At 41.2% G+C, this 27,585-nt stretch overlaps 1 protein-coding gene across 1 annotated transcript in view; it reads right to left on the minus strand.

Annotated features, from left to right (window-relative positions):
- XIRP2 (xin actin binding repeat containing 2) overlaps window positions 1-27,585 on the minus strand; it is a 91,557-nt gene that overhangs the window by 36,236 nt on the left and 27,736 nt on the right. The window contains exon 3 of the mRNA XM_061608580.1: window positions 15,746-15,871. Coding sequence (XP_061464564.1) covers window positions 15,746-15,871 — 126 coding nt within the window. The remainder of the gene's footprint in view (window positions 1-15,745; window positions 15,872-27,585) is intronic.

Raw genomic sequence — 27,585 nt, forward strand, 5'->3', positions numbered from 1 at the left:
CAGCTTTTACCCTTGCTCTCCCTGTCTCAGACTATACCGGAGCTCAGCAGCGGCCCCAGTCCTCATTTCCCCCCTCTGTTTTAAGGTGGCTCCTGCTTTTTCCCCCTGTTCCACACTGCATGCTGGGATGCCTGTCATGTGAGCGGCAGCAGCTAGCACAAAACTCCTGTGATCTTCCGGGTTCCCAGCCTTGCTAACGGATTATTTCTGGTATCATTTATTGTGGAAATTAGCACTATACTTGCACTACATTCCACCAGAATTCCGGAGCTACCCGTTATGTCGTGTGAAAGCTCAAAGATCATGCGCAAATTACCAGGTAAGAAATCGTCAGAATAACGGAATAAACTGCAGTGTGAAAGCACCCTTCGAACGTTGCCTTTTTCCCCTTCTCGCATAGTTAATAATTCTTTCTATTTAGTTTTCCATAAACAGTTAGGTACATATATATATATCTGTAACCACAATACCTGAATGACAATTAAAAATTTAAAATAATAATAGAAAAAGAACAATCAGTGAGTACCCTGTGAGGGAAACAATATGTTGCTGCCATAAATTGAATCTTTCCTGTTCTTATTGTAGATGTTTTCAGTATCCACACTGATAAATCTGATGAATCAGATGTCTTGATCTTTCTGATTTGCATTTCCCCCTCCTCATTTTTTCTACCTCTTCAGCTCTACAGGTCATATTTTGGATGTTAGCAACTTCTTCTTAATTCTCCATTTCCATTCTCCTATGTTTGCTTGTTTCTCATCATCCTTCTCCTACTCCCCCTTAGTTCCTCACCGTAGTAACTTTGGTCATGAACTTGGACTGTTTTTGAATTTACAGAGCAAGTTTTGATTCCCACTCCCCAGTGTAAATTAATGCCTGACTCTTTTTCTTCTGCTAGATCTTATTTTTCAAAATCAACTCCTTGTTCCTCTTCTCACTTTTCAACTCTAAATTCTGTGCTGTGTCCTTTTACTCTTTCTTGCTCCCCATGTCTTACTTCAGATTTCTGCTCAGTTTTTTCACCAGCATAAATCAGTGACTGCTGATGCTTCCATATCTGTTACTCACACTTCTTTGCCTTTTTTATAAGTCTTACTTTGGAACCTGTGATGTCCTTATACATCACAGAACCTTCTCGACTATGAGTCATAGCTCATTGGCAGAGCACATGCTTTGCTTGCAGAAGGTCCCATGCTTAATCTCTGGCATTTCCAAGCACAGCTGGACAAGATTCCCAGCTGAAACCCTGGAGAGTTGTTGCCAGTCAGTGTAGACAATACCGATGCAGACATATCATTTAAAGCAGGTATGGGGAACATTTGGCCTTCCAGATGTTGCTGAACTGTAACTCCCTACCAGCCCCAGCAAGAATGGTCAATAGCCAGGGATGATGGGAGTTGTAGCTCAGCAACATCTGGAGGGCCAAAAGTTTCCCACATCTGATGTAAAGAAATAGCAAATGAAGATGAAAAACAAGGAGTAGAAGAAATATAGGAAGCTGCTTTGGTACAAGGCAGCTGCCTAGGAGTCCCTTCCCCCTTTTTGTGCTTCTTCTTCCTTCACCATTTCTTCAGATCATTCTGTTTTTGTCCTCACCCAAAACTACATCTAGTTCTGTTGATCCTATTTCTTCTTCTTTTCATTTCTCACACAAATATGATCATTTTTCTCTAGCTTTGATTCCTCTTCAGTGATTACCCTTTTCTTTTAATGTTCAAATTAAGATTCTGCTCCTTACCTTCAAATATATTCCTTCTCTAGATCCTGGTTGTCTTTCATCTCTGATTTCTCTATATTCTTCTTTCCTTTCTCTAGATTTTTTTCTGGTTCTTTTTTATTTGTTGCATGCTGGATTTCTTCCTCTCTTTTGCACCTTCATGCTTTCTCTTTTATTGCTCCTTAAGTATGCAAATCTTTACCAAACAATATTTGTTCAACTGATTCTCAGACTCTTTATTAAAAAAATGCCTTTAGGCTATAATTCTAGAATCACATCTGGGACGTAGGGTGGAAGAGGTAGGATGTCTTGTTTGGGGCTGTCTGATTTTTATCCTTAAAAAAAAAAACTTACTGAGACATCTCCTTACTGAAGGATGGTCCAAAGCCACCCAGTTTGCTCAACTGATGAGTGAGGTTTTGATCTTGTGTTTCCCATACCTAAATCATACACTACTGCCACTGTACTACCCTGGTTCTGTGGTGAAAATATCCATGTGCAAAGAAATAAGTATCTTCCGTGGCGCAGAGTGGTAAGCGGCGGTAACACAGCCGAAGCTCTGCTCACGGCCAGAGTTCGATTCCAACGAAAGGAGGAAGTCGAATCTCCGGTAAAAGGGGTCGAGGTCCACTCAGCCTTCCATCCATCCGTGGTCGGTAAAATGAGTACCCGGCATATTCTGGGGGGTAAAGAAAGGCCGGGGATGGAACTGGCAATCCCACCCCATATATATGGTCTGCCTAGTAAACGTCGCAAGACGTCACCCTAAGAGTCGGAAATGACTCGGACTACAAGTGCGGGGACACCTTTACCTTTACCTTTTACACAAAAGGAGACTACTTTGGGTAGTATTCAGTGCTGGTCCTACTCAGAGTAGACCCACTGGAGTTAGTAAAGGTGACTGCGCCTAGGTTCATTTATTTGAATGGGTCTACTCTGAGGAGTTGAATACAACCCTATATTCCTGCTATGAAATCTTTCTGGTGGGAAAAGCCAACACAAATTATCAGTTCCAGGCAATTCAAGTATTGGTAGCCGTACTGGTTCCCCCGAAACAGAGAGTACAATGCAGATAAATTAACTAGGAGGTATGTATACTGAATACAGTGGGACTTAGGCCTGGTTTAAATATGGAAGAAACTTATCCATGCTGGTTTCCATGTATCTGATGTCATGCCTATTGGCGCCTAGGTTTACAACATTAGCACACCAGGGACCTGTGGATCAGAAGCATACCATGCTGGCATATATAGACACCAGTAACCATGTGTGGGTAAGTTTTTTCTTCTTGCTCAACACACTTAAACTGTGTTATATGTTTGTAAATGTAGAAGCTGATATAATCTATGAGATGGAATCTTTTATTGGTCTAAGTAGTGAATGTTCACAGCACAAAAGAGTAGGGTAAGCTCTTTCATATGGAGTTTATGATAAAAAACACACACACAGAAGAATGGCATCTTAATTTTACTTCCTGTGCAGCCATGAGGCATATTTTGTGGCCTTGAGCAAGTCAGCATTATGTACCTCACAGGAATACTGTGAGGATAAAAAGAGATAATTAGATGTGTACTGCCCTGAATTCTTCAGAAGCCAGAATACAAGGTTTACAAGTAAATATATTTCTTGCTGTCAAGAGATGAGTGGCTTTTGCCCTTTGGTTGGGCTTGGCTTTCACTTCTGTTACTAGGAAGATCTACCCTTCATTTTACGTGAAGAAGAATTTACCTAATCCCAAAGCTTTCACATATTTAGATGACAGGTGGGCCTAATATATTCCTAATCAGAGCTTGGAAAAGTTACTTTTTTGAACTACAACTCCCATCAGCCCCAGCCAGCATGGCACTGGCTGGGGCTGATGGGAGTTGTAGTTCAAAAAAGTAACTTTTCCAAGCTCTGCTCCTAATAAAATGGCAGCAGAAAGCAGAAGAGACTGAGAGGTGAAGGAAGAGGAGCCAGCCATGACTGGGGCTGCCGTACCACCAGCTGGGGAATTGGACCAGGTGTCTGATGCTGTTCGTCTAGAGCAGCCTTTCCCAACCAGTGTGCCTCCAGATGTTGTTGGACCACAATTCCCATCTTTCCTGACCATTGGCAATGCTGGCTGAGGCTGATGCTAGTTGTAGTCCAACAACATCTGGAGGCACACTGGTTGGGAAAGGCTGGTCTAGAGTCTACTGACCCTCAGACTGATGTTTTGGAAGTCATGGAACCTCTGGTTTGTGGGTTGGAATCTGCAAAGCCTGGGACCCTCAGAGATGCTGTCCCCAGAAGGCTAACTCATCAAAGAAGCTGAGTACCACACCTGCCCAATGATGCAGGAAGTACACCAGGAAGAAGGTCACAGAAAGGCAACTAAGCATTTGTCTCCAGCCAAGGTGGTGGAGTTTGGAAAAGGTGGACTGAAGGAAGAGACACATAAGGCCTCCTTTCACCTCCAGTCCTTGTCAGAGCCAGTTGCTCACTTGGAGTTTATTTATTTATATATTTATTTATTTAATTACATTTCTAGACCGCCCTATAGCAAAAAGCTCTCAGGGCGGTGTACAACAAATAAAATCACAATTAAAATATGAGCAAGTGTGAAAAATATAGTACAATTATAAAAACATTAAACATGATAAAAATCTGAAATAGAATTGCCATTGAGTTTATAAATTAAAATCCATATTAGGTTTAAAATATTAAATTTAAAATGTTTAAAAAGCCTGGGCGAAAAGGTAGGTTTTTACCTGGCGCCGAAAAGATAACAAAGAAGGCGCCAGGCGTATCTCGTCTGGGAGGGCATTCCATAATCCGGGGGGCCACCACCGAGAAGGCCCTAGATCTAGTTGTTGATCTCCGGGCCTCTTTATGAGTTGGGACCCGGAGAAGGGCCTTCGACGTCGAGCGTAGTGAACGGGTAGGTACATAGCGAGAGAGGCGCTCCACCAGGTATTGCGGTCCGATGCCGTTTAGGGCTTTATAGGTAAGAACCAACACTTTGAATCTGGCCCGGAAACATATCGGTAGCCAGTGCAGCTGCGCCAGGACAGGTGTTATATGGTCAAATTTCTTTGTCCCAGTGAGAACTCTGGCCGCAGCATTTTGCACTAGCTGAAGTTTCCGAACCGTCTTCATAGGTAGCCCCACGTAGAGTGCATTACAGTAGTCCAATCTAGAGGTTACCATAGCATGGATAACTGAGGCGAGTTATCCATGGTGTTGCAACCACTGGCCTGCATTGCGGCCTTGTCCCCACGGGTACCTGATGTGAACATTCAGAACAGCCTTCTACTCATATACCCTGGGGCAGAGGGTGGAGAGTTGTACCTAAGCCAGTGTCTTGAATATAAAATGTTCCTCCCAGTATCACATTTTATCCACAGAGAATCATATGAATGAACTCTCATGGAGGAAATCCTCCAAGGAAGATCATGTTGGTGATCAGAAAAGAGCAATGTCATGGAATTGGTATGTTTTCCTGGTTCATTGATGGTTTCAAAAAATGAAGATTTAGTTTTGAAAAACAAAGATCTTTCATAGTAAGACTCTACTGTGCACTCCTGAGCCCTAGTATTGTGATACCCCAAACAAGTATGATAGCAATCAGATTCAAGGGAAAAGAGCTATAGACCTGAAAGTTGCAGTAGGAAAGAAAATTCAGGGTCAAACCAGGTAAATTTTGTCTGAGATGCCAAGACACAACAGTAATATCAGATTTCTTAATTTTGTTCTAAAAAAAGGAACATGATACAGAATCATTGTTATTGTTCTTAACTGAGGTCATGCATGCTTTAAGTCTGTTTAAAATGCATCTTGATCAAATTTCTATTGCTGTTTTGGGTATTGTGGTCAACATTGCATTGAATATTGACTCGACATACCAAAGTCAAATAAGGACAGAATGCCAGTCTGGATTTCCTTGTTACCATTAGCTACATGAGTCCCAGTTTGCAATAGGGTAACACGACAGACTTGATCTTGAAATTTGCTCGAGCGGCTTAAAACAGCTTTCAGAACAGGGATGCATCACACTGATTAAAAGGAATTGAATAATTTCCTGTGACAGGGTATGGATTCCCTTAAGAGTTGTCTGAAGTGTGTGCACACAAAGCCAATGCAATTTCAGAAGGGGGAGAGAATGCATAACTCCATTAGATGAGACTGTGGCGGGAGGCTACTTTCTCTGCCTGTGTCACATATACCTCAAGGGATATGACTACCACATGTATTTCAATCTATGCTTATTTTTAGCATTAGGTCTACTTTAAGTAAATCAAATACACTAAGCATAGCTAAGTACCAGCTGAAATTGCACCTAGGGAGAGTTTGGTACATTGCTGATAAATCTTGTGGAATCAAATGATGAACACACTAAAAGTGTGCATTATTTATGATTCTCCAGAATAGAAAGCAGAGGAAATAGGGCTAAGCTCCTTAAACCCTCTGTTTAATATCTACGATATGATGGTATGAACTAGAAGTGAGTGAAGAATGCCCTCTCACTTCTACAGTCCCATCTACAGATTGCAAAAATGGGAGGGGCATTCTGTGCCAACATTCTCAGGATCTATGTGAAAGTTTAAAAATATGCGAAGAAGGGGCTTACCAGTTAAGGCAAGGTGTCTTAAACAAATCAAAGGAGAAGGTCCCCATGAGTATGAGAAGACAGCATCTCACATCTCAAATTATTATATTATGATGACGTTATCTTTTGTTTGTGCTAAAGTGTTGATGAATTTTCATGAAGACCTTTTTTTAAAAAAAAAACCACGTACGAATGTGTAAATGTAGAGCACTGACAAATGAGAAACTGAGAGAAACAAAAATTGACAGATTGACCCATCCCTAGAAAGGAAAATTGTTGAAACATCCCTTTCGCCTGCCACTCCAAATTGTTCTGTCCTAAAGCTGGTTTCCCTTATAACATATGGCTATTAGTGTTTTGTTACATGCAGTTGTTAAACATCAGGGAGGGAGAACCTTGGGCCCAGGGGACAAATGTGGCCCTCCAAGCCTCTCTACATGGTCCTCAGAACTCTTGCCAGGCCACACCCCCTATTCCCCTCACAGAGCTACATTTCCCTGGGAAGAGGGGTTGTTTGTTAAATCACTTTGGGGACTGTAGCTCTGTGAGGGGAATAAGGGTCTCCTAACAACTCTTGATACCCTCAACAACTACAGTTCCCAGGGTTCTTTGGAGGAAGCCATGACTGTTTAAAGTGGTATGATACCACTTTAAATGTATAATGCAGATGGGGCCTAAATCTCTTTTAATATATTGCAGAGGAGGGCTTTGGAAAACCATTTGAACTGAGTAAGAAAAGTGCACATAGAACTAGAGTAGTTCTCACCTTGATCAATACAGAATCCTTGGGATCTTTCTGTTTTGTTTAATTGAAGGGACAGAATGGTGGTAGCTACCCTGAGCCTGGTGTTGGTGTGAAATCAACTTAGAATGCTGTCTAAACCTTCTGCTACTCTGGCTCTGTGGAGTGACAGCCATATCTGCAGACTAGCCACTCATGGTAGTGGTGAAAGGTGCCAGGAACGTGGGTGGAGGCAGATCAGGCCTGAGGCCTGGTGGTGCCAGCTGTGAGAGCAGTTTGGTATACAGCAGATCCTGGGCTAACTCAGCCACGCCCCACTCTCAGTTTCTCATTTTTTTCAATCTTAAATTCAGTTCTCCACATTACTACAGCAATTTGCATTTTTTTTTAAAAAAAACCTCATAAGAATTCTTTAGCATTTTAGTGCAACTTTCTCCTAATAAACACATTTTGCATGCATTGTTGCCTAATATACACATTTTTGCAAGCAATTTTACCTAATTCAATGAAATTTTGTATGCTATTTTCACTAATATATTCATTTTTATTCACACTTTCACTTCAAATATGCATTTTTCATAAGCATTCTTTGGTTGGAAAACTGCATCATAAAATTTGGATATATGCAAATTTCAAAAGATGGTTGTGTTTCAGTTCTCCTATTGTTTTCGAAAGTGCAAATTTGATCGATTTGGCTTTAAATGTGAACTGAATCAAATTTATACCTCATCACTAGCCAGTGGGGATAACATCAGGAGGCCTTTGGCCTGTCCACATATTTGGCAGGTGGAAGGGGGATGTCTGCACTGGCAGGAGGCTGGCTAAGCCAGCAAAATTGCGTGGACAGATGCCTCAACTCAATCCAACCCTCCAGCCTGGTGTCAAGGGGGCTTGGATTGCAGTCGCTATCTATTTTAGTTCCTGAGTATTAAAAGTTACCACAGATGGAAAATGCTCATATCCACCAGAACAGTCTCTGGTACTATAATAAGGCAATGCAATATTTCTTGCAACTTTCCAGTAGCAGAACAAACTACTGCAGCCAACATTGTGGCTAAAGTAGATTCAACAGATAAAAGCAACTTTGTATGCTTTCAGTTGTAAACAAAAAACTCATACTGTCATGCAAACAAATGGACTATAACTTACGCCTCAAGATACAATCAGATGGATTTTTTTATGTTACTTTATTGAGAGTGGCAATGCCATTTCATGCTATTCCACACATGGATTTAACATTTGGAGATCTGAATCAACCTGGGCTAAATATTTCCCCTCTCCAATTTTGTGGGAATATTTGTCTCCTGAGAAAATGGGGAAGATATTTGATAACTTTTGGAGGAGTGTTTTTAGATTTTTTAAATCTTGCCTGATATGCAAGCAGCGGAGGCTTTTCTTTTCCCTTTTGTAGCAACAACAAGGCTTGCCACTGATTCAAGCAATGGCTTGGGTGCTCTGGCCTGCCTCAGGGACAGAAAACACCCAAAGGGAACAATACTGCATCATGATATAGCCGGGGTCTGAGCAGCCAAATGGTAGCCAAAGTGTTTTTGCTGTTGAAAAAGGAAAAGGGGAATAAAACAAACCCTCAGCCACCTTGCATTGAACGTAAACAGTGAAACTTATTAAAATTTGTCAGTTCCCCAAAGAGTAATCCAATCTTTGGGGGGACATTTCCCCCATACAAAATTTTGAAAAATCGCTGAGCCAAATACTTCAGCTGAGCACTAGATCTGAATGGAAGTTGGGGATGGGGGTAGGGACAATATTGCAGGTTCTTCATTTTATTTATTTATTAAATTTATATCCTGCCCTTCCTCCCAGAAGGAGCCCAGGACGGCAAGCAAAAATATTAAAATCACTCTAAAACATCTTATAAACAAAAGACTATATTTTAAAAAAATCTTTTAAAACACAGCAAAACAAAACTTCTTTAAAAACTTTTTTAAAAAATAGCTTTAAAAACATCTTAAAAAGCAATTCCAACACAGATGTAGACTGGGATAAGGTCTCTACTTAAGGCTTGTAAAAAGAGGAAGCACCAAAAAGATAGCAGAGATGATGTCTGTCTGTCTGTTTGTCTAATATTTCAGAGGAGGGAATTCCGAAGTGTTGGTGCTACAACACTAAAGGTCTGCTCCTATGTTGTGTGGAAGACCTCCTGATAACATGGTATCCGCAGGAGGCCCTCACCTGCAGAGGGCAGTGATCAACTGGGTATATAAGGGATAAGGCAATCTTTCAGGTATCCTGGTCCCAAGCTGCATAGGGCTTTGTACACCAAAACTAGAACCTTGAACTTGGCCCAGTAGGTAATGGGCAGCCAGTGCAATTCTTTCAGCAGCAGGGTGACATGTTGGTGAAACCCTACTCCAGTGAGCAGTTGCACCACCACATTTTTCATTTTGCACCAGACCTACCTCAAGGGCATTACAGTAATCAAACCTGAAGGCTACCAATGCATGGACAACGGTGGCCAGGCTATCCCAGTCCAGAAATGGCCACAGATGTCTAAAAGACACTCCTAGCCACTGAGTTCACATGGGCCTCTAGTGACCAAGATGGATTCAGGAGCACCTCCAGATTATAAACCTGCTTTTTCCGAGGGAGTACGACCCCATCCACAGCAGGCAATTAATCAATTATCCAAACTCGGGAACAACCAATCCACAGGGCCTCCATCTTGCTAGGATTCAGACTCGGTTTACTGGCCCTCATCCAGCCCACCACTAAATCCAGGTATTGGTCTAGGGCTTGCATGGCCTCTCCTGATTCAGATGTTACAGAGCAACAGAGCTGGGTATCATCAGCATACTGCTGATACCTCACCCCAAATCTCCTGATGACCACTCCCAAGGGCTTCATATAGACGTAAGACAGCATCGGGGACAAGATGGCACCCTGTGGCTCTCCACAGCACAACTGCCAGGAGCAGGGCCGGCTCCAAAGGGCAGCCAGGTGGGGCCCTGACCGAGGGCTCCATGGCTCACAGGGGCCCCTAAAGGGCCCCTCATTATGGTGGGGGAGTAGTGCTCCCCTTCCACAGCAGAGCTGCTCACCTGCTCACTGGCCCACCCGCACCAACTCGCTCGCTCTCCCCCTGCCCACCCACTCCCTCCCTCCACCCCTTCCGGCTCCCTCGCTCTGCCTCCCCCGGTCTTCTCACCCTCTCCCTGCCAGCTTGCTTGGCCTCTCCCCCCGCTTGCTTGCCCTCCCCCTGCCCTCCCCACTCGCCTACCCACTGTCCTGCCCCCCTGTTTAATCGCTCACCCAGCCTCCCACTCCTCTGCCCGCCTGGTAGGTAGGTGGGGCATGCGTGCGAGTGCCAGGGCCCAGGGCAAGCTGGTGCCCAAGGGCCCTGGCATGCCTGGGGCCGGACCTGGCCAGGGGGCTGAAAGACAATCACCCAATGCTGTTGTCTGAAAATGACCCTGGAGACAGGATTAGAACCACTGTAGAATAGTGCCTCCTATACCCATCTCACCAAGTTGGCTCAGAAGGATACCATAGTCAATGGTATCAAAAGCCGCTGAGAGATCAAATAAGAATAACAGGATCACACTCCCCCTGTCCTTCTCCTAATAAAGGTCATCCATCAAGATGACCAAGGCCAATTAAATCCCATAACCAGGCCTGGACCCAGATTGGAATGGGTCAAGATAATATGAAGTTCAAACAGCCATCTTACTTGTGCAATATTTACAGTATGACATAGGATGGTCACCCAGAAAAAGTTTTAATTTAATATTAAACTTTCAGCTTCTTGAGACTGAAAAAGAGGCTTTCATCCAATTAGTAATATCCCATGAATTATGCCACTCTTAATTGGATTTTCAAGTGCATCATGAAGCAGAAATCAGCTTACCTACTGCAGGTCTGTAAAAAGCCAAAGCAAGCAGACTTTTAGGCATCTTTTTTCTCATCTCTGTATGCAGGCTTTATACACATAAATCCTATTAGCAGCAATATGTGTTATGAGGGGGCTAAAAACCATAGCACAGTCACAATATTTTGGGTTTAAAGGAATTCCAGATGCAGAAGACATCCACAGAGAAAACTGAGATTACCTTTTCAGTCTTAATAGAACAGGGCAGAGCAAGAAGAGGACAGTCTGGATAAAACATGCAACCTGATCCTGTGCAGGTTTATTCAGAGGTAAGACACATTTTGTTCAAAGGAATTTACTTCTAGATAGGTGTGTGTAAGATTGCATATTAATGCTTGTTTTAGATACACTTGTAGAGTGGGATGGATGACAGTTTTGCACGTGCTCAATTATAGGTTTGTCCTGTCCCATTTTTTGCAAATTAAAAATGATTCAAACCCCCAGTTTCCTATAATATAAAGCATTTTGTATATTATTTTCACTAATATATGTATGTCTATGCACACTTTACCCAAGTATATGTATTTTTGTACACATTACGTGGCTGGAGAAGTGGGTGGTAAAATCTGGAGAAGTGTGGATTTCAAAGGATGGCTGTGTTTCGGCTTCTGCATTAATTCTGAAAGTGTGAATTAGGTAGGTCTGGCTTTTATATGCAAACTCAAATCAAATTTCTTCCCCATCCCTACCAAAAAGGATTATATGGAAAGAAATCTTTAACTGCATGGAAGGTGGCAGTTGCTTCTGACCAGTCTGGAGAGATCAGAGAACTGCTAACATGGAATGAAGTACCTGAAGATAAAGCCCAGTATCAATTAAAAAAAAATGTTTTAACACACTCTGACAGACTAGTGGAAGGCTTTATTGACACTGGTTTGGGGTGACCTCTGTAAATCACTCCTAGTTTTTCTGGGACTGGACCAAGATGAAGGAGGTGTGAAAATTGGAGCAAGATGAAGGAGGTGTGAAAATTGGAGGGAGAAATATCAATAATTTAAGATATGCAGATGATACCATACTACTAGCAGAAACCAGTAATGATTTGAAACGAATGCTGATGAAAGTTAAAGAGGAAAGCACAAAAGCAGGACTACAGCTGAACGGCAAAAAGACTAAAGTAATGACAACAGAAGATTTATGTAACTTTAAAGATGACAACGAGGACATTGAACTGGTCAAGGATTATCAATACCTTGGCACAGTCATTAACCAAAATGGAGACAATAGTCAAGAAATCAGAAGAAGTCTAGGACTGGGGAGGGCAGCTATGAGAGAACTAGAAAAGATCCTCAAATGCAAAGATGTATCACTGAAAGTCAGGAGCATTCAGAGCATGGCATTCCTGATCTCTATGTATGGATGTGAAAGTTGGACAGTGAAAAAAGCGGATGAGAGAAAAATCAAATCATTTGAAATGTGGTGTTGGAGGAGAGCTTTGCACATACCATGGACTGTGAAAAAGACCAATAACTGGGTGTTAGAACAAATTAAACCAGAACTATCACTAGAAGCTAAAATGATGAAATTGAGGTTATCATACTTTGGACACATCATGAGAAGACATGATTCACTAGGAAAGACAATAATGCTGGGAAAAACAAAAGGGAGTAGAAAAAGAGGAAGGCCAAACAAGAGATGCATTGATTCCATAAAGGAAGCCACAGGCCGGAACTTACAAGGTCTGAACAGGGTGGTTCATGACAGATGCTATTGGAGGTCGCCGATTCATAGGGTCGCCTTAAGTCAAAATCGATTTGAAGGCACAGAACAACAACAAAATATAAAGAAGTTAAGGGTGGAATTTCACATTGTGCCCAGCAGGGGTCTGCCACCAAAACTGTTACCTTCCCCTTGATTTCTCTCCTTCATACACAGGGCACTTCCAGACCTTTGCTATTTGTACGTGGGATTCAATCACATAAGGAAAGTAACAGGAAAGTGAGGGAAAACACTTGTTCTGATGCAACAGCATGTAAACAAATTTATTTATTTCATATATATATACTGCTTAATGCTCAGAATTTCTAAGCAGTGAACATGAAATGTTTTAAAAAATAGAATAAGAGCAACTAATGCATCCTAAAAAAGAAAACTACCTTAAAATGCCTGCTGATATTGGAAAGTCTGAAGTCTGTCTAATCTGAGTCAGGAGGGAGTCCCACAGGATTGGGCCCACAATACTGAATGCACGGCTTCCGGACCATGGGACCATTGTGTATCTGAACCATGCGGGCCACAGAGACTCCCCCAAAGATCTCAGTGATTGGGTAGGGATATAAGGGATCAGGTGGTCCTTAACGTATCCTGGATCCAAGTTGTTAAGGACCTTGTAAATTAATACAAGAAATTTGAATCTGGCCCGGTAACATATGGGTAGCAAGTGCAAGCATTTAAGCACCAGTGTTCACGTGATAGTCTGTCCCCATCAAAGGTCTAGCTGCAGCATTTTGCACCAGCTAGAACTTCCAGAATAAGCTCAAGGGTAGCCCCACATAGAGCACATTGCAATAATCAAATCGTGAGAGGGAATGCTCATTAAACAGTCAACGTTGTCTAATCCTCCTACAGGCAAATTAGGATGAGTGCTCATTAAACAGGTCATTTGGAAGCTACCAGAATTATATGTCCATGTTGTCACATTAACATGATCTGTGTTTTCCCACACCAGCCCTGCAATGTTGGCTGCTGTTGGCAGAACAGGGAAATGCAGAAAAGGATTATGTCACAACATGGGATAAAGCCTCTGCTACAGAAGGGATTTTACAACTGCAGTGCTGTATCATGGACAATCTGTAGTCCCACAGTAGATATCAGTAGATTAATTGAAGAAAGCACAGCAAATATTGTCAATTGCTCTTTTTAAAATTCACAGGGTGATATCCAATTGTGTTGGTGCATGAGTGGAATGTTCTTCCACTCATGCAATGGGACTTCACCTTCCTCTCCTTTCCCTTGCAGCCCCACCTCATCCATTCCCCAAACTTGCCTCAGAGGGTTGGTGGACTCTCTGCAGCAAATTGGGTGTCATAGGGGCTGCAGGGGAAAGGAGACGAAGGAGACGCCCTGTTGCACAAGCAGTAGTCAATTTGTGCAATCTTGGGTTTCACGCATGGTTTAAAAGCAAAGGATCCTAGATGCACAATTCCTTTGTTTACAGCACACACACATACAGAAACACACACACCTGTGTGGACCATATATTATGATATATATTACTCTCTGGTTGTGGTTGTATCCAAGAGCTTTGCTGTAAATCTTGTCCTTTCTTATTTGAAACCTGCACACACATACATGATATGGCATTTCTGTTGGGATAAAATATTTCCTGCTACAGACTGTGTGAAAGGATTGAATCACAATTCTCAATGTGAAAACCCACAATTTCATTGACATTTACCTCAAGCATGAGACTTAATGCATTTTCTGGTGATGCTTTTAATTCTTTACATATTCACAATTGGAGAAAAATTCTGCCTTTGGAAAGAGTTTTAATTTTATGTAAATAAAACTTGCTCACATTGACACCCAAAGGCAGCTATCTTTTTCACTGTGGAGTTTAATAGCTGGATGACATAATTGGCAGTGACCTTGCGTATGAATGACCTTGATTTAAGTACCTTGAGACCATAGAGCTTTATTTATTGGTGCTGCAGAATTTCAGACTAACATCATTTGGTTGTTTCATAGATGAGCATGGAGCATTAGAGTAAATGTGGCTGTTAATCAAGCCATTACTATTTTTCAAAATGAACAGCACATAGATAGTACAATGAGTTTCATTATACCAACCTTTGCATTTTCCAAAAATCATTAACTTGGCTGCAACAGTTTTTTATGATATATGTTAATGAAGTAATAAAATACATAAACCTCTTATCTAAACCAACATTTGGAAGCTGAATTTATATGGCTTTGTGTAGCATCTGTGGTTTTCTGTGCCATTTTTGATCTATTAAATTTTACACAAAGAAAACAGCAAACTCTTTCCCAAAGAGAACAGCTTAGCACAGGTCCAAGAAAAATATATGCAAAACAGTCACAGATAGTTTGTAATGAATTATAGCCCCAAAGATGTGGCTTACATTTTCATATATTTTGAGCTATAGAGCAGAGGCATGCTTGGATCACTGTTCTACAATAAGAGTTTTGACATTTGTTTGTTTGTTTTATCTTAGGATACAGTATGCTTGTAAATAGAAAACTACCAATATTCATGCACATCTAGGAAAATGGCCTATCACGGAAGCAGCTCTTATTACTTTTTACCTAAAACCACGAAGATGTTCTCTGGGCTCATCCCCTTTCAGACACAGATGCATGGCTAGCCCTATCATTAGACAGAATGAGATACTCATCTCAGGCACTGATTTTGTGTATCATGAAAGAGCAGGAAATTTTTAATGTTAATTTTTTAGTGTATTATTGTTGCATTTTTACTCCCAGGGGGAGGCACTTGTGGGATTTTCTGTCTCTAGTACCAGAACAGCTTGGCCAGTCTAGAGTTCTATGCACTTTGACTTTGCTGGGGTGGGGACAATTTGACATTCTGCTGTTCAGTCAGCAGAATGTCTTGGGCCAGCCCTCTTGCAGTTCTCAAATTAAGTTTGCAAAATTTTGCATGTGTCTGATTGCTCAGGAGCCTCTAAGGGACCGTCAGCAAAACACTTAAAATATGAATGGGCTATACATTATCAGGTATTGAAAAAGGATCATACAGTTCATCTGTAAGCATAAACACTGATTTATATGAAGGTTGCCCAGAAGATCAGTTCTTATTGCTAATTACAACTACTGCTACCCACCACCACCACCACTACTTCTTAAAATTACCTGTACAGATTTCTGCTGATATTGGTGCTGAGCATTCTGCAATAAGCCAGTTTCTCCTTTTTCAAAGTGATTTTTCATGCTTGCCAAGCCTCCGGGTATCCTGCAAGCCTCTGATTCCTCCAGAGCCTGGTGGGACAAACACATATGGTGTTGTGGTTAGAAGTGCTGGACTAGGACCTGGGAGATGAGGATTCAAATCCTCACTCAGCCATGAAGCTTACTAGGTGAAATGGGCCAGTTTCTGTCTCTCAGCCTATCCCACTTCACAGGGTTGTTGTGAAGATAAAATGGGGAGGGGGAAACCATCTATCACCAGGAACAACAGGGAGACACCAATGTGCAGGCAAAGAAGGGAGAGGAGAGTCCTCAAGGGACAGAGACCAGATGACACTGCAGAGTTGTTGAAATATTAAAGATAATTAATTGTGGCCCAAAACATTTCAGCTTATCGTATTGGAGGAAAGGTGGAATATAACTGTAATTAAAAAACAAATACATTTAAGAATGTATCTATTCAATATAGATGTAGCCTTTTTTTAAAAAAAATAATGAGCAGCGTTCAGCTAACTTTGTGTGCTAGCACAAGGGTTAGCACTTAGGACAAGGGGTTTTTCCGATGCCCCTCCACCATCGTCAGATGTGCTCGGGAGAGTTCGGGGAGCCTCAAGAACAGATTTAGGGGGAGTGGGGGGGAGATGAGAGGGGGAGATTGTTCCGTCGTACCAGGAGAAATCCTTGTGCTGACAGGACCTTAGCCTTAGTGCTATGTTGAATACAACCCAATTACACTGTCTGGATGTCTGTGTGTCTTAATTTTTCATTGCAACTATAAATACATTTATTTGTGCCTACTCTTAAAAATGACACTACCTTGTTTTGTACGTTTGGTTTAAAAAAAATCAGGAGAATGCAAAAATATTTTACATATTAACAGTGTACATAGTGAAAGATGCAAAATACTAAGTAACGCTCTTATTTTTCACTTTGGTGGAAAATGCATCTTGACATCTGAATGGTCAACACTGTTTCTTATATTCCAACAGCAGCTCATTCACATACATTGCTCAATAAGTCATGCCAAAGTTAGAAAGCAAACCCATTAGGAGACTGTCAGCAAAATCCTTAAAATATGAATAAAAAATGAATGAATGAATAATTATCAAGATTCTTCCTTAGAAGCTCACTGTGGTATTATTACCTCATTGATTTAAAAGATTACAGCCATACTAACAATAAGCAACCTTCAGAATCCCCTAATCCAGAGCTTCTTCAATACCATTAACTACTTTATACCATCAGGTGTACAGAGACAAGGAAGAGATTCTGTTGTTACATAGCTATGAATCAATCTCTTTTCAAAACCAATAGTGAAGTCTCAGAGGTCTCTTCCATAATGCTAAGGATTAGCGCAATAATGTAGACTGCACTTTGTGTTTGGAAAGAACTGTATTTCAGACACTGACACAGAGAGAGCCACAAAACAGGTTATAAAAGCCAAGGTTCAATGACAAATTGGAAACAGGGATACTGACGAGACCTTAAAAACCTCACTTTGGATATCAGCTATCCACAATGCATCTAGAAGCTACTTATTCCTGACAACTACAATGATGACTAATCATCACCACTTAGGATTTCCCTATTACCTATTCATCTTCCTTTGCTTTCCTCAACTCTAATAGGATGTGGCGATTTTGAATACCTTGTAAGAGGAAGGAGTAGGAAGAAAGCATGAACCACTAGTAATGCTAGGGCAGGGGTGGGGAACCTGTGGTCTTCAGACGTTGCTGGACCCCAACTCCCACTAACCACAGTCAACATGACCAATGGTCAGGGATGATGGGAACAGGGATGAAGGGAACTGTGGTTCAAAACCATCTGGAGAGCTATAAATATTCCACCTCTGCTTTAGAATAATAACTGGCTAGTGGTTCAAAGCTGATCCAAAGCCCTTTCTTAAGTCTGGGTCATGCACATGCAAGCATAGCCTGCGGCCAGATATACATTGTGCAGAAATGCATATAACACTGTCACAGCAGCTGCTATTTCTGAAGAAAAGCAGCTTTGGAAGGGCAGCCCATTTGACTGTAGAAGCAGCAGGTGATGATGGGGTGCTTAAACCTTTCTCCCTTTTTCTGCTAGCCCCCCCAAATTATCCTGAAGCTCCATGAGGTTCCATATGCAGATAAACCTGTATATAACAGTTGTGTTTGTGTGGGTGTGGGTGAGGGGGGGAGAGATCTGGAGTATTAGATGACCCATAGGAAAATCGTTTATTTATTTATTTATTTATTGTACTTATATACCGTCCCATAGCCGAAGCTCTCTGGGTGGTTTACAGTAACTAAAAACATTAAAACAAATATACAAATTTAAAAACATATCTTTTAAAAACAATTTAAAACACAATTTAAAAATTTAAAACACATGCTAAAATGCCTGGGAGAAGAGGAAAGTCTTGACCTGGCGCTGAAAAGATAACAGTGTTGGCGCCAGGCGCACCTTTTCAACAATAACATTCAGTAATTTGGGGGCCACCGCTGAGAAGGCCCTCTACCTTGTTGCCATCCTCCGAACTTCCCTCGGAGTAGGCACCCAGAGGAGGGCCTTTGATCTTGAATGTAGTGTACGGGTAGGTTCATATCGGGAGAGGCGTTCCATCAGGTATTGTGGTCCCAAGCCATGTAAGACTTTATAGGTCAAAACCAGCACCTTGAACCGAGCTCTTTAAGGACCCTTTCCCCACCCGCTGCTTCTCTGATTAAAAAATGCCCCCCAAGCTGCTTTTTCTTCAGAACAATCAGTTGCTAAAGCTGCATTGCATGCATTTCTGAGTAACATGTAGCCTACTCTTAAGTACAGAGATCCCATTTATTTCATATACATTGCTGTGTTGTTCTTTTACTCTTCTAGTGCCAGCTTGATAATTCTGTACATTTGCTGCTAGCATTTTTGTATATCAAAGCTGTGAACAACAGATGAACACATGCTTTACAAATCTCCATTGTGCACTTTATTTTCCAGAAACGCAAGGGAATATATTTGAGCGCATTGTATGGTTTTGTTTTTAAGGGGAGAAAGACATGTTTTGGAGAGGCATGAATTCTTTTGGAGACTTCATAACTCCAAGGCTGGGAAACTGCTTCACAAAATAGTCTCAAAAGCATATTGATTTTTTAAATGAAACATGCTACTTTGTCCCTCCCCCCCCCAAAGAAAAAGAAGAAGAAGGGGCAATGGGATCATTTTGTATGGCATATTTGCCTACTGATATCAGGACTGGCCCAACCATTAGGCAGAGTGAGGCAGCTGCCTTAGGCAGCACATGTTGGTGTGGGGAGGGGGGAGGCAGCAGCAGTGAGGTGTTGGAAAAAATAGCTGTGAGTGCATTGCGCACCCTCAGCTAGCCTGCTGCCCTCAGGTGTGATGAAGGGAAGATTAAACAACCAGTCCTGTTGGTTTCAGTACATGGAATGGGGAGGAGCACCCTTCATGTTAGACAGCAACATTTCCTGGGCTGGCTACCCTGATATGCACATTTAACAACTGACACGAGGAGTGTATCTGCTTGAGCAGTCAGCGTGACACTTGAAAAGGAAGACTGACCATCAAGACACTCTTTCATGTACCCCGTGTTTCATACGGTCCTTCCTCATACATGGCGATACACACACGTAGACCATATTGATTGCATACAGAGCTTGGAAAAGTTACTTTTTTGAACTACAACTCCCATCAGCCACAGCCAGCATGGCCACTAGATTGGGCTGATGGGAGTTGTAGTTCAAAAAAGTAACTTTTCCAAGCTCTGCATTATCAGCAACCAAACACAACACTGAAGTTTGCAAATACATTAATTCATAACAATTCACGTTAGAAAGAGTTGACTACCCAGATAATGTTACGAAGAAGTTCATTCATATCTCCCACAGTGAGAGGTGGGAGCTGTTCCCTTCCATCTGGATCTGGATCTCACTAAGATTTTCCACATTTTCAAGCTGCACACATATAGTTCTTATCCTGCACAGTTACCATGATTTTCTTTTCAAAAATCAGTCCCCAATGATGACCTTGTGTGTCAAAAAAACCCCACACACATTTAGAGCTCTGCTGTTTCCAACCTCTACTGCCTTGCACAAAATTCATATGAACCCCCGACAGAGACTGTTTGATTCCTCCCATATGGTAATCAAATCCAGCAGTGTAAGCCAGGAGTGGGGAACCTTTGACCCTCCAGATGTGACTGAACTACAGCTCCCAACGGCCCTAGTAAGCATGGCCAATGACCAGGGATGATGGGAGCTGTAGTTCAGCAACATCTGGAGGGCTGAAGGTTCCCTACATCTGGTGTAGACTCCCTGGATGAATCTCTCATTTTGGACTCTTATCAAGGGGAAGTTGAGGTGTTCATTCCACTCTACTTTTAGACTTGGGCCTCTTGTTTTAAAATGGTGTTTTCACACCAGGGTACTAAATAGCCAAAGCTGCCAGGATCTGACATATTTCTAAAAACACTATAGAGCAACTAGCAAGCCAGTGGGGAATGTAATTTTCTTGAAATGTCCAAGTCATTTTGGGTAGCTAGTACATATATCTGAGGGGTAACTAGGCATGTCCTAACAAAACGTTGCTGCTTTTCAAAGGATGCAAAAGACATGAAGTTATGTTTGAAGATCTATGTTTTGGCAGAGCAAATGTGAACAGCCAGTTATACTAGCAAGTGGTCATTTCATGCATGCCTAGCACAAGCCAGTGAATTTTTAATGATTTGTAGTGGGCAATTTTAGGCTGACACTCTTTAAGCTCTCCGCTGAATGCTATTTATATAAAGGCCACTGGCAAATATCACTGTCCTTTTAGACATCCTGTTCAGGCAAAAGTAGCACTAATTTCAGCGTTAGGTTTGGCTAAGTCTAGAGTATTTAAATGGCACAGAACATTTCATATTAGGTTAATTTATAATGTTTAAGTGTGTAGAATTCCTAATATAGTTCTTCCATCTGCCTTCAGATTACAGCTTTCCATTAAATTCTCTATTTTAATTACAGAAGCTCTCTCTCTCTCTCAAACACCAAATCAAATGAGTAGAATCTTCTCACAACACAAATCCACTAGTCAGTATTACTGATCAAATATGAAATGGCAATCAATCAACTACCTTTAAAGCAACAGTCATCATATGATAGGTAAAAGTTAACACATGATACAAGTATACCATTTTCCAGTTGGCTCCCTTTGTTGGATAATTGCCTGAGGCGTTAGGAGACAATGATAAGACATGGCTGATCATAGGATGGCTGATTTCACATTCTGAACATATTTGTGAACAAATGCAAAACACAAGTACCATGTGAATACTGTTTTGTGTGAGGGCATTCAGAGAAATTAAATATATATATAACTGTGTTTGGCCTACTTAAACATGCAAGGCTATCCTTTCAGATGGGAAGGGGCAGAGTATATACTTTGCATGCAGAAGGTCACATCCCTGCCATCTCCGGGTAATGCTGGGAATTCCTTTTCTGACACCCTGGACAGTTGCTGCCAGTTGGTGTAGACACTACTGAGCTAGGTGGACCAAAGGTCTGATTCAGCATAAGGCAGCTTCCGATGTTAGATTGCAGGCAGCAGCAACCCATGCCACAGTGCATCTGCTTCTGGTAATTACTGTGTACGTACGTGTTTATGCATGTGTTTCTGGGGCACAGCAGAGGCAGCACCATGCAAGCATGCAATTTGTGAAAGGTCAGTAGTACCCCGCACCACACAAGTAAGTACTGGCTGCCTTTTGCCTTTCCGCACTCCTCAGCTGGGCACTGCAGTACATACCACTGCTGAATATAGATCTAGACTGCTGAAAGGAGCTGCTATTACTATTTTGCTATGGACATCCATTTATCTAATGCATCTCTGCTGTAGGAATGGAAAGATCTGCTCATTTTGGTTCTCTCTGTTTCTCATTTTTCTAATCTTAAATTTGGTTCTCCGCATTTCTCCATGATTTTTTTTTAAAAAAAACATCATGAAAATTCTTCAGCATTTTAGTGTGAATTTCTCCTAAGAAAAACATTTTTGTTTGCAGTTTTGACTAAGGTACACATATTTTGCAAACAATTTATCCTAATATAATGCATTTTTGTATGTTTTTTCACCAATACATTCATTTTGTGCACTCTTTCTCCTAATAGATGCATTTTTGTAAACACTGCTTGGTTGGAGAAATGCATCGCAAAATTTGGATAAGTGTGAATTTAAGTGTGTTTCAGTTCTCATATTGTTTAGGAATATGCAAATTTGATAAATTTGGCTTTAAATGTGAACTGAATTTAATTTGTCCCCCACTCCTACTCTATAGAGCAGGGAAGGGGAATGGTTGGCCCTTCAGAAGTTGTTGGACTCCAACTTCCATCAGATTCAATCAGCATGGCCAATCATCAGGGATGATGGGAATTGGAGTCCAGCAACATCTAGAGGGCCACACATTCCCCTGCTGTAGAGTGTGGGAATCAATAATAACCATCCTGCTAAGTACTAGCTAAAGGACAATCAGTAGATGAGACAACAGTTTGAAAAGTCTCCACATTCTCCAGGGCACTTTCTTCAAGACATTTTGTTATGCAAACCTATAAGCAAGGTGTGAGGAATCTTTGGCCCTCTATATGTTGCTGAACTATGATTTCCATCATCCCTGGCCATTGGCCATGTTTGCTAGGGCTGATAGAAGTTGTTCAGCCACATCTATAGGTTCCTCATATTTGCTATAAGCATATCTCATATTCCTCATATCTGCTATAAGTATGTGTGGAACTTATATCCTGATACTTGTATTCTGAAACTATTAAATGGGACTGTAAAAAGAGGATTTGTAGTTCCTTGCTAAGGAAGGAGATCTTTAATATTTTCTTTTTTCTTTTCATTCCTTGTTACCCAGAAACACATCAGAACCAAAACAGCCTTGAAAAAAAGAATTGTGTACTTAACTCACAGCCTCATGAATTAAAATTTCTCCCACCTCTGATCAAAGTTAACTCCTGTGAATAAATCAACTATTTCTTTATTTATTACATTTATATCCTGCCTATCCTCTCGGAAGGAGCTCACAGCAGCAAACAAACACACTAAAAATACTTTAAAACATCTTAAAAACAAGAGACTTTAAAACATATTAAAACAAAACATCTTTAAAAACATATTTTTTAAAAAATATTTTAAAAAATCTTAAAAAGCAATTCCAATACAGACGCAGACTAGAATAAAGTCTCTACCTAAAAGGCTTGTTGAAAAAGGAAGGTCTTCAGTAGGTGCCAAAAAGGTAGTAGAAATGGTACCTATCTAATATTTAAGGGGAGGGAACTCCACAGGGTAGGTGCTACAACACTAAAAGTGTGCTTCCTATGTTGTGCAGAACAGACCTCCTGATAAGATGGTATCTGCAGGAGGCCCTCACCTCACAGTATAGTGATCAACTAGGTGTATATAAGGGGTAAGACAATCTTTCAGGTACCCTGGTCCCAAGCTGCATAGGGCTTTGAACAGGATGCGCAAGAGGGTTTCCCACAGGAAAGTCTTTCATGCACTTGAACCAAGCAGCTTTATAGATGTCAGATGATTGACAGGTGGGTGATCAAAAGTTGGCCAGCAGGGTGGGGGAGATGAAGATCTTGCCCACCAGACCAAAAAGGTTCCTACTCTTGGTGTTTAGCAACCTTCCCCACCCTGGGGCCTCTAGCTGGCTGGGTCTGATGAGAATTGTAATCCAAAATATCTGCAGGCTGAAGCTTGAGTAAGTTCTGATGACAAACAAAACATGTCAAACACCATTACGAGCATCAATACACCAATAGCATTGTTGGAGCAGGACCAAAATAATATTTTAGAAATTGTCAGACAAGAGGGAAACCTTGCCTATTGATTTTATATTCTCTTTTCCAATTTAGACAAATGAACATAAGAAAGATTTGCTCTTCATGGCTTCATAATTTTTGTTGTCAGCCATATGGATAGTTCCTTCATGGTGAAGGAAGAGGTCAAGTATGTTGATGTTACTCAGAGTGATGTAATAAAAGACTGAAACGCACACCATTCATTTATTTTATAAATGTGATACAGAAAGTATGGTTTCTGTACTCTGTTTTGGCATGTTCTACTAGTACTAATTGTCAGTTGTGTTTTAGTAAAAATGCCAATATTTTAAAATCTGGGTTAAAATGTATGTATGTATATATATCCACAGAAAGAGTGCTTACTCTTTCAATGAATGGCCAGTCTGTGTACCTGTGTACAATATACTTGAGCTATACAAATCAAGAAGTGTACATTCTTTCACAGAAACACTTGTATATGAGTAGAGACAGCTAGTACCTGTGTTCAGTGTAATGTGTGAACAAACCTGGGGAAGAAAAGCAACCAGGGAGATATTCTGAGTGGGGAAATTGCCAAAGGAGAAAGGATAAGGCAGCCATTCCACTGCTGGTCCTCCACTCAAGTTCACACCCTCTCACAGCTGCTAAAAAAAAAAAGTTGGAGAAAATCTAGTAGTAGCATCCCACAGCTGCAAAGATGTGTAGTTTCTGGTACCTGAGGTCATGAGTTAGAGAAGAATGTGAGGGAAGGGCATAGTTAACTCTTTCCCTATTAGCCATTATTTCCTATGAAATTTGCTTCCCTCGTGTTGCTTCTCTTCCCATGGAGAAAAGATATGAAACCTATATCTTTGCTCCCAGCAGTTGGGGAGTGGGATTTTGAACTGGGAAATGGCAAAAGAAGAAAGGATCAAGCAGATCCTCTTCAGGCCTTCATCCAAAATTGCAGCCAGCAATGGCTGCTTTTTGTTAGGAAAAAAAAGCATTAACAAATTGGGAAAATAGAATTGTGGAATAGTCTCCCCGAGGAGGTACGCCTGGCGCCGACACTATTATCTTTACGGTGCCAGGTTAAAACCTTTCTCTTCTCTGAGGCATTTTAATCTTAGTTAATTTAAGTAAATGTTGTAATTTTATTTTAGATGGTGTATTTTTATATATTGGTTATATTGATCCTGTAATTTTATTATTGTACATGTTTCTATGTTCACCGCCCAGAGAGCTGTTTGCTAGTCGGGCGGGATATAAGCTGAATAAAATAAATAAATAAAATAAATAAAAGGTGGGTAGAAGGTGCATGTAACGGTAGCTTAGACATAACCAGGGCCATAACGGGGGGGGGGAGGGCTGGGGCAAATCACATTATGTGGGCCACCCTCTACATTCATCTCATTTCTGCTGTTGCCCCTGTACTGTGGAATGCCATTCCCCCTGCCAAACCTGAAGCAGCAACCATCAGGTGCTTCAGATATCTTGTGAAGACCTTCTCTTTCTGCCCAAGCTTCCCCTGATCCCATAAGTCTAGATCCTATTTTACATGTCAGAATCTTCTGAATTTGTGTTTTATATATACTTTTATGTGTTTCCACACTGCTGAGTTACTGGTTTGTTTTTGTTTTAATGATATATTAGACTGTACACTACTTAAAGATGTTTGGAATATAAATTCTTTTAAATAATAAATAAATAATGGAAGGCAGCACAGCTGACAGTTATGCTGCTGGTACTAGGTGAGCTTCCCCTCCCCAAAAAGCACGGGGCCCAGGATGGTTGCCCCTTGCCCCTCCTCCCCCTAGCACAGCCCTGACTCTAACGGTGAGTTGAAGCTTCTGCATAGACATAAGTTTCCCTATGCAGGTCAGCTGGATGTGGCATGCCATGTGAGGCTGTATGGACAAAACAAGGCCATCTCTTAACACTATGGTAATAGTGAGCTATCCCATGTGAATCTCCAGCCAATTCTGTAAAACCATGGATACGACAGCAGGCATCAACCCTTCTGCTGATCCCATATTTCCCTGGATTGGGGGATCCATCTTCATTATAAGCAGTGCTTTTTGGCTAAAAAATGTGGTGCTAGTACTCATATCTTAATAAAAGTACAATGGGTGCCAATACAACATGACTGGCATGGGCAACAACAAAAAAGAGGTGTTGGTACTCTGTGTCGATGAGTAGTGTCACAAAAAAAGCCCTTACTATAAGTGACTATTTATTCCAGTCATCTTGTAACATTCTTGTTGCTTTTTTTTATAGCAGAAGACAGCTATAAGATATGTAGCTGTATTGCAGATGATGATGATTCAGCTACTACTGCTAGCATAAAAACCTGCAGCTTTCCCTACTATTTTAACTGGTTTATCAAGCAACAAGAGTATAAACTGATCACATTTCTCTGTTGACTAAGCCAATTGTAACAGATTTTGTGCCTGCAGCAGCAGGAAGAAAAGAAATTGGTTAGCAGTATGATGCACACAATACACAGTTCTCTCTGTCATATCTTGGATTTAATCCTATGTAATTTTAAAGATGCTAATGTTTGATTTGGTAGCAGTCGTGCAGTACTATTAACATTGGGTTGTAGCCAAGAAAGTTCTCAAAATAAACCCACTGAAATCAATGTACCTAAATTAGTCATGCCCATTAATTTCAATGGGTCTACTCTGACTGTCATACAACCCATTGTATCTTAGCCTGGATTAGGTTATGCTTTTATAGTTTTCTAGGTTACGTTATTAGAGCTTTTATACAAAACAATTATTTTTCACTGTCAAGTGCCATCCACCTTAAGTTTTAATGTTATAACAAGAGAAATAATGCATGGGTGTATAAGGACAGAGTGTCTGCATACTGCAGGGGTCTATGGGGAGGAGTTTCAATATTCTACCTCCAGACCATCCAGGGTCCAGGTTAGTAGGCGTGTTTTAATTGGATCACAAAGGTGTCTACAAATGCAGTGCTTTACCTTACCCCCACAGGAGTGAATGGCAGGCATTCATTTACATGGGAAAGTAAAGGACTTTTTGTGTTATGTTCAGGGTTCCATAGAAAAGTTGGGCAGCTTTCTAAAAGTAAAAATCTAACACGTATGTTGTTATGGATTTATTTCACGTACGCTTCCTGAAGTATCCTTAATTTGGGAATGACTCCCTTGGAATTATGAAAGTGATTTTTTCTGATATGCCTACGACATTTGTTTGACTTTTGTTTTCTTGACTTTAGGGTTCACCAAACACCTGAAAGTAAATGGGATTAATTTTATAAGGGTTGGATGTGAATTCTCATATGCACCTAAGCAAAGATTAATTCAAGAGCAGAAGTTCTCACAGGGAGGTTTGATATCAGCAGTTCTGAGCAGAAAACAGGCACCCAAGTGGATGCACAGCAGTGATCCCCCTGACCCATGTTATTTTCTTTGCAGAGAGCAATTTATTTTCTTGAGCTCTCCAGGAATTAGTTACACCTTCAGAGCAAGTCCCAAGAGTTTAGCTCATATATCATATTTGTTATCTCTCAGTAGGGCCTACAATAAGCCTCTTTCTTTGTACTTCCAGTTGAGTACATGACCAGTTCTTACCACCTTTCATATATTACCACCAGGCCCCTAACTCCAAAAGAGTTACATCCACTGTAGATTATTTGGGAGAGTTTTGCCCTTTTTCACAGGGGGTCTGTAAAAGAACCATGAGGTTAGGCAATGGGACTCTTCCCTTACTCTCAGAAGAATCATTTTTGTGAGTATAACAAGCAGAATCTGTAATCATGTGTGTGGTGGGGTGGAGCTATGGAGTCACCTCCCCAACACCAGCATCACTGCTGCTTACTTGGATGGGGCAAGGCAGGGTGATGGTGAAGTTGGAACCAAGTGAGTGCACTGGCAGGACCACCATTGCCAACAAAGCACACACATGGCCTTGACTCACCACCAACCTGCCCCATCCCAAGCAGTAAGCATCTGCAATGCCCATGTCAGGAAGG

Source organism: Rhineura floridana, chromosome 2 (assembly GCF_030035675.1).
Source record: "Rhineura floridana isolate rRhiFlo1 chromosome 2, rRhiFlo1.hap2, whole genome shotgun sequence".
Taxonomy (NCBI): Eukaryota; Metazoa; Chordata; class Lepidosauria; order Squamata; family Rhineuridae; genus Rhineura; species Rhineura floridana.